Raw genomic sequence first — 18563 nt, 5'->3', positions numbered from 1 at the left:
GATGCGACAGATGAATGAATTGATATGTGGTTTTGAAGCCGTTCGCACAAGCTTCAATAAGACGTACATACTACCCCCGTCTTCGAGTAGAGGGAGTGGTCCTGGCCTTTTCCGATCCAGTTGCTTTGCTCGCCCCTGCGGCTTGCGAGATGGCCTTCTTGCCGCTGGGCTCCAACTTGGTCTGAGTTGTCTGCTTGCTGCTAGGGCTGTTCCAGTAGTACACCATCTGGGCCGCGAGGATAAGATTAAGCACGAAGCCGGAGAGAAATCCGTACAGGATAAGCTTGTCATCAACCTCCTGGAGAGTCGTGAATACACGAGCCAACGATCCGGCGAGATAGTTGAAGACCTATAATTTATCAGCATGTGACAGAGCCTCACCCCAATTATTGGACTTACAGCAAAGGCAGATAACTGCCCCGTTCCGCCCTGTTGAAAGATTGCAACGATCTGAGGAAGCTTGCTCGCAACACCCAAAAGCCCGGCTCCTGCCTGAATGTACTGCAATGTACCCATGGGGACAATACTGTCATTGTATAGCGCGTATCCTGCCCCTGCAAGTCCCGCAACGAAAACCGCTGCCGCAGGCCCTTTGCCCGAGTATTGCAATACCAGTACACTGATCGCCACGTTTTGAATCGCAATCAACGCGATCTCGCCATAAGTACTGAACGGAAATTGGTTCCGAACATTGTATACCAGTGTCACGAGATAGCTTGCGGTTTCCAACAAGTAGGAGAGAAAGCTTATGCCTTCAGCCGATTGCGAGTTCAGGAGCTTGAGAAGTTGCGGGATCTTGACGATCGAAGAGGCACCGATTATGGCGATGCCCAGGGCTTTGGAGATGGCGAGCTTGAGGCATTCTAGGTCGGAGAGGTTGATGTTGTAGATTAGGGACGTGTAGCATCGGTCGTCGCCGAGGAGTTGCTTCGCCGCGTCGCTAATAGGCTTAGGGAGGTTGTTTGTGATCGGTTGGAGGATCGGACGGAGGACCTGTTCGAGGGCTTCCATTTTCGCGTGTCGGTTGATTGATTTATTCGTCGTGCAAAGCTGTATTCGAAAAGTAAGAATCAAGACAGCTGTATCCCGTGAGCCAGGACAGGGGTATCCACCTCGCGCCGGGAGCTGCCGAAATGTATAACTTTCTTTTGCCGACCTCACGTTGCAACCCTCCTTCCTCTCGCTGAAGGTATATGACCTCTTCTGTTAACAACTTCTTCGAGAGCTTTGCCCAGTGGACATGAAAGAGAAATTACTTTGGAACAATGACACTAAGTCCAGTCGCGATGCGGTTAAGACACTATGAGCCTCCATATGGCAAAGGATCGGACCACACGATAGGCCGACCTTGCCTCTTCATCGACCACTTGTAAGCAAATACGAAAGCAATGCCCAAGATTATCCCTCCGCCTACACCAGCGATAAGCCCTATACACCATTTCATCTGCTCCGATAAGCCTTTCCTATGTCGGGTTGCTCGCTTCTCCAAGCTGAGGTGTCCATGACTCTTTTGTTCTGCTGGCCTTGTGATATTGACCGGCTGACTGTGAACGCTAGTAGTTCCATTTGAGAGAGTGAAGAAAAACACTAAATACCAGGTGAGTGACGAGTCGATTGCGAACATCGTTGGATGTGGTGGCTGCTTACCGTAATCTAGTGGGTTAGATGAAAGAGTGAACACATCTGTGACATCCGAGGCATTCCACGAGAGGTGCATGAGTCCAGTAATCGGGCATTTCAGGCATCTCCTGGTCATTGGATGCGACTGCTGCGTTATTTCGAGAACCCACCCCGTCACATCCAGATCCTTCGACCATTGTAGAACGATGGTGCCGTCGACTCCATGCAAATCCTTCGAAGAGAAGTCTGAACTCGGGAATAGACTTGCTTGCGGCGGGTTGATCCACTCGTATGCCGCTAAGGTCGACTCGAGCATCACAGGGGCCAACCACGGAAGTCGCATTGTGAAGCCTCTCCAATTTCCGCCGCAGATCTTTCCGCAGTGCACAACTTTGAATGCTGGTGCTAATGTGTTGCTGTTAGATCACATTTCCAACCGTGACCCGCCCGACCTTCGGCCTTCTTTGTCCGAGATCGTCCTCGGCAGGATACAGATTCTTTATTTCGGCTCTTCCTGGGCACGTGCATTGTAGTATTGGTCTTTTCCGTCTTCGCAGATCCCTCTGACCAACTTACCGCTGCGAATCCCGAGAACAGAAATTCGATTTTCTGAAGAGTCAGGTCCTTGTATTTGCAGCGAGGCGAGAATCGAAGTCAAGATCGAATAAGGAAGAGGTTTATGTTGTAGCAAGGCATTTAACACTGCGCAATGTCAAGGCTGAGATGATGATGGAGTATGGTCTCCTAGTGTAACAGACGACAGAAGGGGCTAACGAAATGGCCGTACAGCGTCTAGGCATATTCGAAGGCTATTTCGTAATGTATGATCAGTCGGTTGTAGGTGTTTGGATCAATCGAATGTCTGAAATCTCCAGTCACGGCAAAAACGAATGACTTTCCGAAGTGCTCAGACGCTGTTGGTTTGACCGGGCCTTTCCCGGTCAAGTCGACACCCTAGTAAGCCTGTTTGAAATCCATCGAATACCACAAGAAGAAACAGGCCGTTCGAATGGGAGTTTGACACGTCCACAGTAAGATTCTAATCTCGAACATAATCATGCCGGAGTCTGGCGCTTCGCGGGCGGACACGAGGTTGAATGTCTTCATACTGCCTCCCGTGGATTGATGTTCGTAGATCGAGGAGAAGTGGACTGGTTCAGTGGGTGAAGCAGGCTCCAATCCCTCCAAATATAGATGTTGCCAGGAGCTGGTAATGGTGTTACTGAGGCGGAAATCGAGGCAGAGTGACCATTAGCATTGCAGGCGGTGTGTGAAAGTCGTGGTCTATTTAAAGGTTGTAAAGTTTAGTGGTCGCCACGGCAACGAGGGTCGTGCCGTCGCGGAGGTCCACTCTTAAAATCTTTCGTTTAAAGTCTCTCTCCAGCGTTAACACATCTACTGTAGCCTGCTACGTGCTACATGTCAGTTGGTCGTTCGACTAATAAGACAGAACGATCTGCAAGTGTGGTCACACGAAAAAGCGTAGATGTTCTTACTTGGAAGGGAAGAAGCTTGCTACAGCTGTGGGATATTTCAAGACTATGTAGCTAGCTTTGAGGATGACTTGATGCCGTCAGTGAGCTCAAGATCGTACTGGCTTGAGAACAATTCTTGAAGATGTTGTATTGGAGATAATTGTGGCATCTCACAAGATGCACTGAGTAGGAGGCAGGCCTGCTTTGTCTAGTCCCAGCAATATAAACAGCGACTGTTCCGCGCTAGCGAGGCAATGCCGCCAAGGCCCCTGGCGCTTCTCGACTTTGACCTTCACGCCCAATCCACGCCTCTCATTGTCCTGCAGACAGCTCCTCCCCAACAATGGCGATGCATGATTCTCGCATCTTCTCGACGCGATAAGCGCGTGCAGCTTCCGCGCTGTTGTGAATAATTCATGCGCGACCGTAACCGCCGCGGAAGTCGCGACTATTGTTCTCACAATAAGTAGTAGGCGAGTCTGTCTCTCAGACCGACCTCACGTCGTGCACAAACACAGTGCTAACAGCTACGCAGCCACGACTAGAAGAAGCCCGACCTTGCGCATCGCTCTCATTTACCCCTCCGACCCGCATAAACATTTACACGACGGACTCTTCGACATACGCTTCGTGAACACACTGCAGTGAAGACGACGGAGTGGTCCGTGCGTCCCGCTTGCCACTTCGTCGTTTGCACGGCAAGCCCAGTCCGCTGGACTTATGGCGCCGCTTGAACACGGACAAGTTGTCATCAATCTCTGCGATGATGACGATGACCTTCCGCCTCCGAGGAAGTCTGCCTCTACACACAAAGCAGTCGTGAATCGGCCAAAGGAATCCCGCCCGCACCCCAATTCCAAGGTCATTGACCTTTCGAAGAGCCCGGAGAGGGACCTTTTGTCACATGACAGACGACGTGATTTTCAGTCCTCCCCTCAGGCATCTGACGCTAGTCTGCAAGTTCCACCTCGCAAGCGGGCAGCTCGCTCTTCACCGTCATCGAAGAGCCCAGAGCGATCTAACGGTAGCACCAGCAGTCGCATGGGCATTGTTTCGAAGGATCGCACAACTTCAAAATCTGGGCTGTCATTCAAGTCCAGCTCCAGCCCAAACCCGATGGCTGACAACGGATTTGGTGAAAACCTGAAGAACCAGAAGCGCGCAAGAGAGAATGAGGACGCTTCATCTGACAGCGGGCGACCTGGCAAGCGACAGAGATCTGTCCATGTCCACAGCGGTAGCGCACACGGTTCCCAAGAAAATCCTCGAACGCCAACACCTGGGAAGGTGCCTTTAGCCTCGACAAAGCAGACTAGTGGAGATGTTGTAGATCTCACGAGTGATGCAGAAGAGCAGATCTCGAGAACAACGAGCACACCAGTGCGACCTACCGGAACCGCAGTGAATAGACGGCGCGAGATATTGGCAATTGGTAACGGCAAGTCTGGCGAACATGCGTCATCGCAGCGACAAAAAGCAGAGTCAGCGAGAGAGTCACCCAAAAAGAGGATAGGGCATGAGGCGGGCAAGCTGTTGGCTAACAACGTGCTCTCCAATCCGAGATCGTCACCACTGCGGAAGGTGTCTCGACCTGGTGTCCCACAAAGAGACGGCAGTGAAGGTACCGCGATCGACGAGCGAGGGCTGGAAATTCCAGAAAGCCTACCAGGCTCTCCTGAGACAGACAAGCCTGCGGAGAAGCGAGGCGGGCGAGATGCTGTTAGGAACCCAGGGAACCCCCGCGCGTTACGAGAATCTGTATCCCCGTTCAGGGCCGCATCCAGCGCCGCGGCTGGATTGTTATCTGAACCTCACCACCTGGGGCCAATGACCTGGCGCAAGAACAGGGCTTTGCCTCTGACGCCTTCGGAATCAAGCGCCGATGAGGATGTCCGCAATAAGGAACGCTCTGTCAAGAAGACCGCTTCTCCTGCGAAACCATCGTCAACTCGTGTGCCGCAAAGTACACAATCACGTCTGGACGGGGCCCATCGCACTGCTTCGCCTCGTCAAGATCAGTCGAAGTCGGTGGCTGCGCAGGAGTCGCAACCTGCACTGACGCCATCACTCAACACAAAAAACTCCATTCCGAAGTCGCAATTATTCAACACCGCCAGAGAAAGTCACAAAGTGTCTTCCACGAACCAGTCTTTGACAAACCCAGCAAATAACACTTCAAAGCCGCAAGGCAAACAAGGCGTGTCTCAACCCGCTGAAGCACGTGCAAGACTACAGCAGAATCAGAAGACAAATGACACTTCAGACTCGAATGTTACTGGCCGGTCTTCAGTTCTACACACACCAGGCATGAGCACTTTTAAAATGGCTGAGCGAGCAGTCGGGCATTGGCTTGGTCAGTTGCAGCACGACAATGAGTACTGGACGCGAACAGAGCTGCAACGCGCGCGCCATGCATGTGAAGGCAGGCTGTCTACGACACCGATTGAGCCGACATCAGTCTTTAGCAAGATGACACCGCTCGCGGTCAAATCAAATGACAGGAAGAAGGCAGATAAACCGCATGCGAAGTTTGAGATTGAGATTGCACGCAGTGTCAAGAAGTCTGCCTGGACGACGCCTTACACTACTTTCGATACGGATCAGGAGGACGTGCCATCCTACTCGCACTTTGTCATGCTCAAGCACAACTTTTTGGCACCAAATGAAACAACTCTGCAACACTGGCCGTACTTTGACGACGAGACCAACAGCCGACCACAGCTTGCAGAGCAATTCAATACTCTCTACAGTCTCGACATCACAGATCGAGAGAAGAAGCTTCTCCTCCTAATGAAGGCCGAGATCTATGCTGAGCACGCCGAGCGGATGTTGCAGGACGTTCAATGCGAATGGGCAGATGTCCTACACTTCTTTCTAGATCCTGCTCCTGAGCTGGGGGATGATGCCGATGCTAAGAAAGCTCTGCAGAGCCGTGACACCGCGTCCGACGTTAAGGCGTTTCGCGAAAGCAAGCGCTGGGCAGCGGTGCTTAGCAAGCTGCCTAAGGCTTCTCCTGCAAATACTGGCAGAGCTGGTCTCCTCTGCGAGCAGTTCTATAAGCTTGCGGGGCTCAGCTTTTGGCATGTTGTTAGGAGGAGCGATTACACCAAATCGCTTTTAGAGGAAGAGACACCGGAGGACAGCCTAGACAAACTTACTTGTCGTGTCTGCATGCGCCTAAGCTGCCCATATCACGGAGAGATTGAAAATCCCGACGACGACAGCGAATCAGACGTCAGCTCAGAGCACTCGGCAGTTGAGAAGGACATCATCAATCCTAAGAAGAAGAATTATCGCACACGGGTTGAACTTCCCGCGGTTCTTGAGGAGGAGACTGATTCTACAGGCAAGGACCGGCGACATTTGCACTACTGGCACGCTGGGGGCACAGTAGCGAACCTACTGCATAAGCCGGACGAGCGAAACCCGTTCTATCCATGTCATCACCCAGGCTTGCCCTGTAACGATGCGCAGTGTACGTGTTTCACGAACAAGGTTGCGTGCGAGAAGTCATGTGCATGCTCGCCTGCTTGCACTCGCAAGTTTCAGGGATGCAACTGCGCTAAGAAGGGCAAAGTCTGCTTCAATACCGACAGCTGCGCGTGTTTCAACCTGGGCAGAGAGTGTGATCCAGATCTGTGTGGCAGCTGCGGCGTCTGCGATGTTCTGGATCCGAAGCACAACCACGACGATCGCATCCTAATCGACCGGTGTCGCAATGCCAACATTCAGCGTGGCCACCCGAAGCATACCATGATTGGCAAGAGCGGAGTGCACGGATTCGGACTTTACGCTTGCGAGAACATACGCGAGCACGAGCTCATAGGCGAATACAAAGGCGAGCTCATCACGGTGAAAGAAGCAGAGAGACGAGGAGCCATCTACGAGCACCAAAGGCTCAGCTACCTCTTCACGCTCAACCAGAGTCAAGAGGTGGACAGCACATTCTTCGGCAACAAGACGCGTTTCATCAACCACGCCACCAAAGCCAAGTGCAACGTCTACGCGCGCATTATCATGGTCAACACCGTCCACCGCATCGGCATGTTCGCCGAACGTGACATCCTCGCCGGGGAAGAGTTGTACTTTGACTACGGACCACGATTCACCTTCGCAGAAGAACAGGCAAGCCGGAAGCGCCGCGGCGGCAAAACTTCAAATAACAGCAGCCAGAGCAAAGCAGTGCCACACGTGCGCAACGCGAACCTCACGAAGAGCTTCTACGACCCGGAAGATGAGCGTGGCGGCCGTGCTGCCCAGAAGTCACTCGGTCGCCCACCCAGAACCGACCACGGTCGTCTGACAGCCGCGCAATTGAGGAGGGGCATGCCGTCTTCTTCGTCTGATGTCGAGATGGGCGAAGCTGAGGATGATGATACGGATGATTATCAGGACGAGGATGAAGATGAAGATGATTTGTATAGTTAGTGTCGTCTTCATTAGCTCGGTCCCAATGAGAAAACATAATATCTTAAGCTGTGCTGTGTCTAGGCAGTAATGCTGTCTGTGCGCATGAATGAAATAAACTACCTATATGCACCTCAAAACACCGCCAATCATCATACATCTACTTTTCCTACCATGTAGTACCGCTGGCCTGTCATCGGCGCTAAGCGTCAAAAGCGAAACCCATGTGAAAGCCAAGACCCATCACGTGATGCCCCTCTCCCCAACACACACCTTCTCTCCCGACGCCACCCACCCCCGAAAGTTCGCCGCAAGACCAAATAAAACTACATGAACAGAATTTACCCCTCCACTGTCAGCTTGTCAAGAGAACCGGGCCATTTGCAGCTTTCGTGGCTCAAGTGGTGTACGCGCTTGACGAGTAAACGGCAGTAAACTAATTCGGTTCGAACTTCGAATAGGATAGGTTTCTCGACCTCCATGTGTGCAGCGGGTACGAGGGGGTGATCTTTTTGGTCTTTTCTCGATCTTTTTGGATGAGGTTTTTTGGGGGGGGGGGGGAGTTGGGTCTTTGCTTTTCCTTTTCCTTTTTGTCTTTATTGACTGGCAACCGCGATGGTTGAGACTGTAACGATCCTGATAGAATTTGAGTCTTTGAACTAGAATATTTTCGTTACTTTTCTCTTCTCATTTCACACTACATATACACATTTCTATCAACTAGTACCAACACTCGGACTTTCCACCTTCCGCTTCCTCCAAATCGCCGTTCCACCTCCTACAATGACAATCGCCACGACGAGCAACCCATTGAAGATCGCCATCAAGTAGAATGGCGCACCCTCCGTCCAAGAATCAAATAGCGCGCCACCCAGCTTCGTCAAAAGCAGAATACCAGCTCCACCTGCTAAGCTGTACATACCCGCAATACTGCCTTTCAGACGTGAGCGGTCTATGGCGCTGCTCTCGGGTTTGGAGCGTGCGTTCGGTAGGAGGGCCGCGGTTTCGTCTCCTTCGGCGGGGCCGATTTCGTCTTGGCGGAGGGTGGCTGCTGTGCCGGGTCGGCCGTTGGAGGTGGGCTCTGGGGTTTTGGTATTTTGGTTCACGCCGCGGCCGAGAAGGCCTAGCGAGCAGACTATGGCACCGATTTGGCTGATGCCGATGAGGATCACTGAGAGGAACGCCCATTGGCCCCCGTCGCCGTGGAAAGCATCTGGGTTCTTGAGCAGGCCGAAGCTCACGTAGCCTGCCACGCCAACGAGGGATGCGACAAGCAGTGGCCATTCTGATTTCCCTCTAGCAGCACGACCTCCAAGCCATCCGAACAGAGGTGCGCAGAGCAAGGCAGCTAGCTCTCCGATACCGGTCAGGGCAGCCGCCAGTTTGTACGCCCGCTCGCACTGCTTTTTGATGTCTGTCAAGTTATCTGGGTTTGACGTGCAAAGGCCGGTGCGGACAAAGTATGCGTTGACGAAGAGCGGTATAAACAGGCTGATGCCTACGGAGGATGCACGTGCGACAAAGCCGCCCAGGTATCCCAGACCAATAGCGGGGTCGCTGAATCCCAGTTTGAGGGACTCTTTGGCAAGGATGAAATAGGATGGTGCTGGCGATAGAGTCGTGTGTGGATGTCCATCAGGTCCTATAGTCGTGTTCTCGTCGTATGGTGGACGTAATAGAGCGCCGAAACTCTTGTTCTCCTCACCAGGTAGGTTGCGAAGGCCGAAGAAGATGAAGATGCCGACAAGCAGAGCGATGACCGCAACGATATAAAAGCTGATCTGTACGCTCTGCGCTTGACCGTATCCATCATCTTGGAGGTATGCTGGGATTGGTAGAAAGATTGCCAGCGCGACAAGAGCACCAGCTCCCGTGAAGAAGCCCACCAAGCCAGCCAGTTGCGATGTTCCCGCAGTCTTATCCAAGTCATCTTCTTCCACCTCTTCATGCTCCTCGGAGCCTTTTGGCTGTAAGGTCCGTGCCCGCTGGTATTCTGAAGCATAGCTCGCCGGGGTGATGGTGAGCTCAGACGCAACGCTGGGAGATGTCGCGTGACCTATACTACCACTTCTTCCCACCCGTTCTTCTTCCCTTATTCTTGCCACTTGTCCATTAGGCGCAGCCTGTTCCTCATCTGCTTTGTCCTTGTCTTGCTCCCTTTCAGCCACCATCGACGGAAGCACCGCAGTGACCATCGTCGAGCACGCTGCTCCCCCCAGACTGAACAGCAGTCTTCCCACAAGTAACTCAGGGTATACATTAGTGCTCTGAACCAGGCAAGCGAGACTGAACGCCACAATGCAGTATCCGATGACCGCCACCGCTCTTACTCCAATGCGATCTGAGAGCATTCCCCATAATGGACAGGCCACGAGTGCCAGCAGCTCATCAGCGAAGCCCAGTGTCCCCACTGCATCTCCCACGTTCTTCTTCTGTCCTATTACTTCCGTCACCACGAATGAAATGCTGCTGTTGAGAAAGACCAGGAACGAGATCGAGAACAGCGCAATGCCGCACAGATATGTCGCCGCTTGCAGCCTAGAGGCTGTAAGCTTCGGGAAGAGTCGCGGCATGTTGGTTGTCGTCGTGAATGGCCGTAGGTATCAGCGCACGTGCTTCGTCTTCCGATTACGTCGTTCCAGGGAGGAGGTGAGGTTCAGAGTCGGGATGTTCGGCTTCGTTCCGCGGGCGTCATGCCCTCGATCGAGACATCTCATTCCATAGACAATGGCCACGTATGCGCATTACACGAAAGGGCTTGGTGTTTGCTCGAGCGAGGGCGAGGTGGTTGCTAGGGACAAGTATTGAGGTCAGCCTCATGGGAGGTCACGTTGGCATCAATCGAAAGCTTCGGAGCTTGGGCCGCCCTCTAGCAACGTCACTGCAGAGGCGGGGGCCGACTATAGCAAGGTCCAACTCGACATAGAACATTTGTTCTGAACGCGTGATTGAAGCACAACGATGAGCAGCGACCATTGCCACCTCATCTTCCCAACAGTAGCTTGCGTATGCAATTCGTCGGATTCATAGACGGGCGTTGGCGAAGTGAATGCTTGACACACCACGACTTCTTCGCTCGACCATCAAAGGAACGCCGACAGCGCGCCGTTGCTGGTAAACGCGACTGACTCACGAATGTTGCTGTCGAAGTGTCCTATCGACATCACTTGCAGCAATGTGAAGAAGTAGTCGGTCATATAAACAGGACGTCCGTTCCAAAGCATTGCACTTCGAGAAACAGAACTTACCCACTCCGCAACAAAGCAAAAATGGCAACACAACCTACCATCACAGAATACCAGACACGTGTCTACGCGCTGCTCAAGCAGATCCCAGCAGGCAGAGTCAGCACCTACGCGGCCATGTCGAAGGCTCTCAGCTCCAGTCCTCGCGCTGTAGGAGGCGCATTGAGACGAAATCCGTTCGCACCCGAAGTGCCCTGCCACAGAGTCATCAGTGCAGATGGCGTAGGTCTCGTATTGATCAGTCTGCTGACCGATACTGACGGTGCAGCAGTATGTCGGCGGCTTCAAGGGCGAATGGCACAAAGCTCCCAGCGGCATCAACACCGACAAGAAGCTGGAGCTGCTCAAGGGCGAAGGCGTCCTGTTCAACGAGAAGGGCATGTTGGTCGATCGGTCGAGACTGTGGGCTGAGTTCGATCTGTGATGGAAGATGGAGGCGAGCCGTGTGAGGGCGTGATGTGTCAGAACATCAAGACCGCAAGAGGGGTGTAAAGGCCTCGACTCGTTTCTGCCATGGCTCTGTGCGATGTCCAGCGCATCATCAAAAGGTGGACCCAATCCTATGATTTCTCATGGCCATGAACAAAAAGGCCAGATCAAGTTTTCTCAGGTCCGTCGGAGATTTCCTGGGTTGTGGTTGTGGTAGTTTGCGGCACTAGAATCAGGTCAAGGGGTGGTGTATTGCTGTTGAGCTTGAGTCTAGACCTTCGAAGCCATTTCTGCAGCCTCGCACCAGACGTTGTAATGCGACCGATTCTCAGCAACCAAGTGGGCATCACGACAGGCCGTCAATTCTCGACTCAGCATTGGGAGCCTGGCGCCATGATGAAGGGAACATGCCGCCTATAACCCACGATCTTGACAAATCCGTCAGACGTGTGCATGAGGCGCGCTGATCCGACTCCTTTCAACAGCCCAGGCTCCGCCTTGGCTTCGAGGCCGCTTCCACGATCTAGTCAAATCGTTGGCTAGTTGGGGATCAAGCCTCCGGTTGTCCAGATGTAGCCATCGTAAATACTCCAGTAATTGCCAGAGAGTCGGCTTGCTTTTAGCCGTTGCATGCATCCCACAGCTAGGGGATCAACGAACCCACCTCCGCCCTCTTCAACCGAGATAGGTCGTTGTTCCAGACCCTCGCTCCAACAGCCGGTGTAGTTTCGAAATTGAGCCTTACCCTCGCATCAAAGTCGTGCGACAGATTACTGTATGCATTCTGATACGCCTTGAATAGACGCCGTTACCTCGGCGGTATTGTTGGACGGCTTCACATGAGCCACCACACAAGTGTCAGCTGTTTCGACCTGAGTACGCCAGTCGCCTGATGTTCTAGACTTCCAGAGGGGCGACGTTTCATGCTGGAGCCGCTGTCCACACTTCAACACCGTTGTGCTTCTCGTTGTCTCGAATAATGACTCTCAATGGGTCAGGGTCTGCCATTGGAAAGCTACGCACATGCAAGTCGACCCTCGGTGTGAAGGTAATCCACGGCTCTGTAGTGACCCTGCAAGCTCCGGCATGAAGCCACTGAAGTATTTGTGAAGAGTGTGGTGTAAGCTCAGAAATCAAGAATAGACCGGTCCAGGCTCCAACTCAGCTTCGGTCCGCACCGCTGTCGATGCAACGGCTATCCAGACGAGCGGTATAGGGTTGTTGCTAGGTCGTTCGTTTGCATTGGCTGGATTCGCTATACTGCACGATTGAGTGCTATACGGCAGCTGCTCGAGCCGTTTCCTGTAAGCTGCACGTTTGCGAGTAGTAGGTTCACCGTCGGGTCAGTCGGACCACGAGACACGCAACTTCGAGGGAGCTGCCTTGACCGGTATGTCGCGGCATCTTCGGGTCGGTGCTCTCGTCGCATCAATCAGGTATCTGCTTGCTGTTTCGATGCCAGCGTTTCCGTGAGAGTGAACTGCAACCACCGTGCCCTCTTGTGCCCTGCTTGTGTGCGGCGATGGCTCTACCGGGCATTTAATATTACACTTCTCGAAGCTTCCGACGCCTCATCCGATGGTTAGGCTCAGGCAGTAGTGTATGACTGTTATTAGGCTGACTTTGCTTGGGCTGCCAATATATTGGTCACAAGGCGCAGGACTCGTTTGGCCGGCCAAGCGGCCGCGACCTGCCCAACGCGAGAGCGGTGTCGTGTCGCCCAGCGAACGGAGACGTGTTGCGATCATGGGCGACATCGATCTTTGACGACGCCGCGGGTCATTCGAGATCTATCGCGAGGACCGTCTCCACCACGCTGTGGCTCAGGGAGGGCAAGACGGCATTGAGTCCGCGACAATCTGCCACAAATCGGCCAATTGATGCGCGGAAGACGTGGTGGTGAGGCGCACGCAGTCTGCAGGAAACGCAGCGATCGAGGATCGCGGCTGCTCCCGCGACGCCTCCATCGACGTTTGGTCCAGTAATCGGAAAACGTCGCTCGCGATACGCGCAAAAGCTGAGCAACGCCGGCTGCGACGGTCAAGGTTTTGCTCGACGACCGCTGGCAGGCGTGCAGTCCGGCCGCAGCGGATCTGGTCATTCGCCCTCGATCTCGCGCGCCTGGGAGCAGACTAGCGGGCTCACGACGACCGCTCACCCACGGGCCAAGTGTGGTTGTCGCCGCCTGCTGGGTCTGCTCCTGGCCTCGCCCGACGTGCTTGCTCACCACCCGGCATCTTCGATGCCTGAACCGATCGAGGATGGCTTGGGCCTCCTCCCCTTCATATATCTCCAGCAGGCTCGGCTGCAGAGCTTTCGTAATCGCCCGCCCTGCTGTCCATCACACACACATTCCAGCGTTTCGACTACTGGTGCTGCAATACCGATCGCTCCACCGCCCTTCGCCAGCGGCCTTTTGATGTCGTAACCACTATGCTACCGCACAACGACCTCGATCGACGGCCTTGCTACTTCACCATCACCCCACCGAGCTACGACCACTTCTCTGTCGAAACACCGTACTGCTCGCCAACTTTCTGCCCGGACGACTGCACTCCAGCCTACTCGCAACACCCGCTATTGGCATCGAGAGAGTTGTTCTCACCTCTACACGACCTCGACCATCCAAAAGCCACGACAAGCCTCATGTCTATGCAGACTTCCGCCGCCCATGGCGCCCCACGGCCAAAAATCTATCCCATGCAAAATGTCCTACACGTAACGAGCGACGACTCCACCTCATCAAGCGGATCAAACAACAGCTCCTACGGCTCATCACCTGAACTTGCAAGATGTTCAAGGTGTCAACGAACGCCGAGCGTCGATGTCAGGACTGGCAAAAACAACATGGTACAATACGGCCTCAACCTCTGGTACTGCAATCGGTGTGCAGCCCTTGTCGGCTTGACGAAACGCTGAAGTGACCGGCATTGAGAATATCGACTTTCAACAACCTGTGCATCTATGCACGTCACAACCTGTCCAAACCCAATAGGATTATCCTAGCCCGCATATCACCTCACCGAGAAAGGTCGCCAACCAACACTCTAAGAGAGATTGGCCTTTCGTCGACAAGGCGAATGCCGGGGCAAATAAGTGGTCAAAGGTACCACGAATCAACTGAGAGGGACTGCTAAGTAGCCCGAGGAAGAAGAAGGGGAGGTCTCACTCGATGCGTCCAGCTGGGGTCTGGTCGCCGGTAGGCCTATTGTAGGATTGAGACGGGAGCTGAGCTGGTCCAGCTCGAGGGGGGAAACGAGGATATGAAAACCCGTTATGGTGAAGCTATGAATGACGATGCTTGTTACAGATACCCACTCAGCATATTAGCGATTAGCATTCAGCGACTTGTATTCGAATAGCAGATGTCATTCACGATGAGATTCTTGAAATCATCTCTCAATTTTTCTCGCCTCAATCACATCTTCACAACAAAAGTCGCTTTTCATCACAATAGCTCTAATTTCCAAAAGACACATAGATCCCTACATCCAAGTGGCAAGGCAACGAGCAATGGCTCAAAAAACAAACGGACCCAGGCCCGCCTTCCCCCATCGATTCCATCATGACAGCTATCGTCGATGCGTCAAATCCGAACTCTAAATACGTGACCGCTAGCGCAGACATGAATCTCTCGTTCCGCTCCCTACGACATCAACATTATCCGGTTTGAGGGCAAGATGAGCTACGCGCAGTGATGATGTTGGTACTGTCGTGGTCACGGTCGTGGGCCGACAGCTCTGCACGATGATGGTCGACGAAGAAGCAATCTCTCGCCTTCACAGAAACCTGAACGCAGGCATGACCTCACCCACGTACGTAGTCTCTACGTCCACGCGAGCGAGCAAGCGTCTATTGAAACTTCGCCCTACCATCAGCGCTCGTGACGCGCAGAAAAGAAACCGCACTATTGACCGCTACGACTTGACTCTTCACAGACACTTCACAATCCTTAGGCCGAACTCAGCACCTTGTCCGTTTTGCGAGAGGAGCTTTTGCCGAATGCCCCCTCGTATCTAATGGGAACCCCGCGGCTATCAAGTTCAGTCACTGCGCGCATCAGTTCAAAGTTATCCTTGGAAAAGAGGCGTTTGGATTGATGCGATCGTGGCTTGGATGGCGATGCATGGCTATCCAAGGGTTCCACTTGTCGTACGGAACCCGAGCACGCATTGTTGGGACTTGGTTTTAATGTTTGTGTTGCGGCCAACAGAGTCCTTCAGACTTGCTTCCGTCGAGCGAGTGCTTCCAAGTCTCCGGAGTCTCACGGCAGTCTCTTACGAGGAATCGTTGCGACGATGAGGAGTTGTCGCATGTTCCCATCGCGATCCAGTCATAAAGCTGAACGCGTTGTCTCCTCACCTCACCATTCCTACGCTCGTACGTTCACCTAAGCCGCGGAGGAGTTGCGTCCGCGGTCGCCTGCCGGAGGATTTGATGTGGTGAGCAATGGTCGAATCCGTCCGTACGTCTCATCGGTCATCGGGACACCGAGTCTGTGATGCTCATATAGATGAGCGATGCGGCCATCAAGTCCTGCAATGACTCCGGACCTTGGCTCCCTGGAGACAGCTCCTGCAACGGGTTGCGACCAAGACCGTAGACACGGCAAACATAATGCAGGAGTATCGAGAGATCGCCGGCGTTACCGTTCAGGTGGACGGAGGACTCAGGGATGTGTGGCACGCCACAGCACGCGCTGCAGGGGACGCGTGCGCTGGTTGCTAGTGCATCGAGGCATCGGCATTCCCATCAGCCTCATCGACGAGATATCCGGATGGCGGAGCTTTTCATCGGTGATGGAGTTTCTCAAGACTGCGAGAACCTCAGGCAGAAAGTGTGGCTTGCGCTTGCTGACTTGACGCTCGGCCCGGTCGCCGGCTCTTGGCAACCTGAGACTTCCGACTCCCTCGAATTTTTCGCAGTTGACATCTCCAAACCAAAGCCGCGTAGCGCTACGCGGCGACATTCCTATCGGTCATGGAACAGTACAAAGCTTCCATCGAGAGCGTCGACAACGCTCTGAACAGGCTCAACCAGACGCTAGCATCTTACCGGCTGCTCTCTCAGCAGAACGCGAAAGCAAAGGCTGAGGAAGAGGCCCGAAAACAACAGATCGAGCAGGCGAAACAGCATGCTCCTCCACCCCCACGTGACCTCCCCGTCCCTGCCACAGCACCCTCTGCCCAGGCCCAGGCTCAGGACCCTCAGGCCACCGCCCGGTACTTCACTACGATAGAAAAGATCGCGAGAGACCTGAGGTCGACGCAGAATTCTCAGCTGGTGTGTACTGACTCTTTCTTCGGATGCTCTATGCTAGCCGCTTTTTAGATGGCGTGCAAGGTAGGCTGATTGTTTTCTTAGAGCGTTCAGATAAACAGAGCTCGCGTGGGAAGAGTTCAGGAAGCGAATGCGCGGTTGAGGCAGGATCCGTACAACCTGCCTCTCCACCTTGTCCTCTCGCGGATCTACCTTGTTATGGGATATCCTGACCTCGCAGCTGGCACCGCATACAAGGCTCTCATCCTCTCGGACGCGTTGGACGATGAAGCGGAGGAGTATCATGACGAGGCTGCCGAGTCTCTCAAGGCCACGATCCAGCAGCAGCCGCTTGAGGAGAGGATCCAAATCATTAGACGTGCCATGGATGCCGAGTTGCAGAATCAGACGCCTTCGGAGCTGGACCCGGCCTTGGATGTCGAAATAACGCTTTGGATGAAGGAACACTACCGGCTGATTATCTACCGACTGCTATCTCGAAGTCTGCTTCTCTGCGGATGCCTGCGAAGTGCCATGACTTATGCCGAGAGAGGACTCGAGATCTACACGCAAGACGCAGAATTGACTGAGATTCTTGGCCTGGTACTAGAAGCAGGAGACCACCTCCCCAACGAACCGGACGAAGACTCGCCGATGAGCGAATGGCCGGACAATGGCTTTGTGCGTCGGGAGAGATATCCCTGGAATCGCCACGAGCCTAACCGGTTCGAGCAACTTGATCATATCAACCAGCTCATGCTGGAAGCATCCGACAAACTCGAAGTTCGCACTATTGATCTGCCCTCGTTGACTGGACTGGACCCCAAGGGAATCTCGACGCAGTTAGGCGTCTTTGCCAAACAAGACATTGCACCTGGCGAACAGCTTCTTTGCGAGACCAGTCTACTCACAGCCAATAACAAGCTACAAGACGCTTTATGTGATGCATGCAGCGCCGACCTCCCAGAGCTTGGGTCCCCCGAGTACGAGAAAGTGAAAGCATGTGAAGAGTGCGAGGTCGTCTTCTGCAGTGAATGGTGTTACCAAGCAGCCATGGACTCGTACCACCCAGCCCTTTGCGACAAAGACGTCGAAGCCATCGCCAAGGACGTCGAACCCGCAGAAGCCGCCGACGCCCTCTACTCTCTCCTCCTTCTCCGCGCCCTCGCGATGGCCGAACACCAAGAATGCCACCCCCTCGAACTAGACGCAGTCAAATACATCTGGGGCGACTTCTCCCCAATCCCCGCCATCGGCCAAATCCTCTACACCGACCTCGACAGCCCGCACTCCTGCACGATCCCACGCAACCTCCCCTTCTCCTTCGAGCACAACATCATCCGGCCCTTCCACATGCTCGAGAAGATGGACATCGACATCTTCGCCACGGCCCACCTCTACGACACCTGGATCTTCAACACCCTCTACGCCAAATTCCGCGGCACCGCCTCGGCGCGCCTCTCCGGTCTCGGCGGCCGCGCCATGCGCGGCCCCGAAGTCTCCGCCGTGCATCCCATGTGGTGCCTCGCGAACCACAGCTGCGACCCCAACGTCACGTGGGACTGGGGCGGGCAGATCCAGTTCACGGCGCGGACGGAGCGCGTGCAGTGGCGCGGCAAGGGCGGCAAGATGCTGCAGAAGAGCAAAGCGGGGATCAAGAAGGGCGAGGAGATTCTCAATCATTACTGTGATGTGGATTTGCCCGTAAGGGAGCGGAGGGAGTGGGCGAGAGGTGCGCTGGGTGGGGATTGTATGTGTGCGAGGTGTAAGTTTGAGGCGAAGATGTTGGAGGTGGAGGAGAGGGAGAGGGAGAAAGAAAAGGAGAAGGGTGGTGGAGGGGTGAAGAAAGAGGGAGGTTCTTCGAAGGAGTAGATTGAAGATGAGAAAGACGTTCATTTCCTTTTTCCTTTCCCTTTCCCCTTTTCCTCTTTTCTGCTTCACATTCGACATACCTCATCACTATCATCCACGGAACAATTTTGTCACGCCCAATCACGCTCTCCCATAGCGGAACCCGGGCCCTCGTTTGACGTTCCAAGAAGAAAAATTACCATCGGCGTGTTTTAATTGACTTCTGCTTCAACTCAAACCCTCCATGAAGATTCTGAAGTCTCATGGCACGCGAACA

General features: G+C 53.8%; 6 protein-coding genes across 6 annotated transcripts; 4 read left to right on the top strand and 2 right to left on the bottom strand.

The window, feature by feature from the left end:
* Positions 1 to 70: 70 nt before the first annotated feature.
* Positions 71 to 1011, bottom strand: M409DRAFT_35649 (uncharacterized protein; the record flags this gene model as incomplete). The annotated part of the gene is made up of 2 exons (XM_033810427.1): positions 71 to 349; positions 400 to 1011. The coding sequence occupies 2 exons, from the start codon at positions 1009 to 1011 to the stop codon at positions 71 to 73; spliced, it is 891 nt and encodes a 296-aa protein (XP_033672999.1).
* A 2804-nt stretch (positions 1012 to 3815) lies between these two features.
* M409DRAFT_49856 (uncharacterized protein) lies at positions 3816 to 7523 on the top strand (the record flags this gene model as incomplete). Its single annotated transcript, XM_033811366.1, has 1 exon — positions 3816 to 7523. The coding sequence occupies one exon, from the start codon at positions 3816 to 3818 to the stop codon at positions 7521 to 7523; it is 3708 nt and encodes a 1235-aa protein (XP_033672998.1).
* A 695-nt stretch (positions 7524 to 8218) lies between these two features.
* On the bottom strand, positions 8219 to 10075 carry M409DRAFT_17349 (uncharacterized protein; the record flags this gene model as incomplete). Its single annotated transcript, XM_033804024.1, has 1 exon — positions 8219 to 10075. The coding sequence occupies one exon, from the start codon at positions 10073 to 10075 to the stop codon at positions 8219 to 8221; it is 1857 nt and encodes a 618-aa protein (XP_033672997.1).
* Positions 10076 to 10771: 696 nt separating this feature from the next.
* On the top strand, positions 10772 to 11171 carry M409DRAFT_17348 (uncharacterized protein; the record flags this gene model as incomplete). Its single annotated transcript, XM_033804023.1, has 2 exons — positions 10772 to 10969; positions 11019 to 11171. 2 exons carry the CDS (start codon positions 10772 to 10774, stop codon positions 11169 to 11171), a joined length of 351 nt encoding a protein of 116 aa, XP_033672996.1.
* Positions 11172 to 13609: 2438 nt separating this feature from the next.
* On the top strand, positions 13610 to 14095 carry M409DRAFT_62915 (uncharacterized protein; the record flags this gene model as incomplete). The annotated part of the gene is made up of 1 exon (XM_033815361.1): positions 13610 to 14095. One exon carries the CDS (start codon positions 13610 to 13612, stop codon positions 14093 to 14095), a length of 486 nt encoding a protein of 161 aa, XP_033672995.1.
* A 2061-nt stretch (positions 14096 to 16156) lies between these two features.
* M409DRAFT_62914 (uncharacterized protein) lies at positions 16157 to 18502 on the top strand (the record flags this gene model as incomplete). The annotated part of the gene is made up of 3 exons (XM_033815360.1): positions 16157 to 16398; positions 16558 to 18200; positions 18444 to 18502. The coding sequence occupies 3 exons, from the start codon at positions 16157 to 16159 to the stop codon at positions 18500 to 18502; spliced, it is 1944 nt and encodes a 647-aa protein (XP_033672994.1).
* Positions 18503 to 18563: the final 61 nt, after the last annotated feature.

This window comes from Zasmidium cellare, assembly GCF_010093935.1.
Source record: "Zasmidium cellare ATCC 36951 unplaced genomic scaffold M409scaffold_3, whole genome shotgun sequence".
Taxonomy (NCBI): domain Eukaryota; kingdom Fungi; phylum Ascomycota; class Dothideomycetes; order Mycosphaerellales; family Mycosphaerellaceae; genus Zasmidium; species Zasmidium cellare.
The sequence above is the reverse complement of the archived record's forward strand: the minus strand, read 5'-3'. Positions and strand labels throughout refer to the sequence as shown.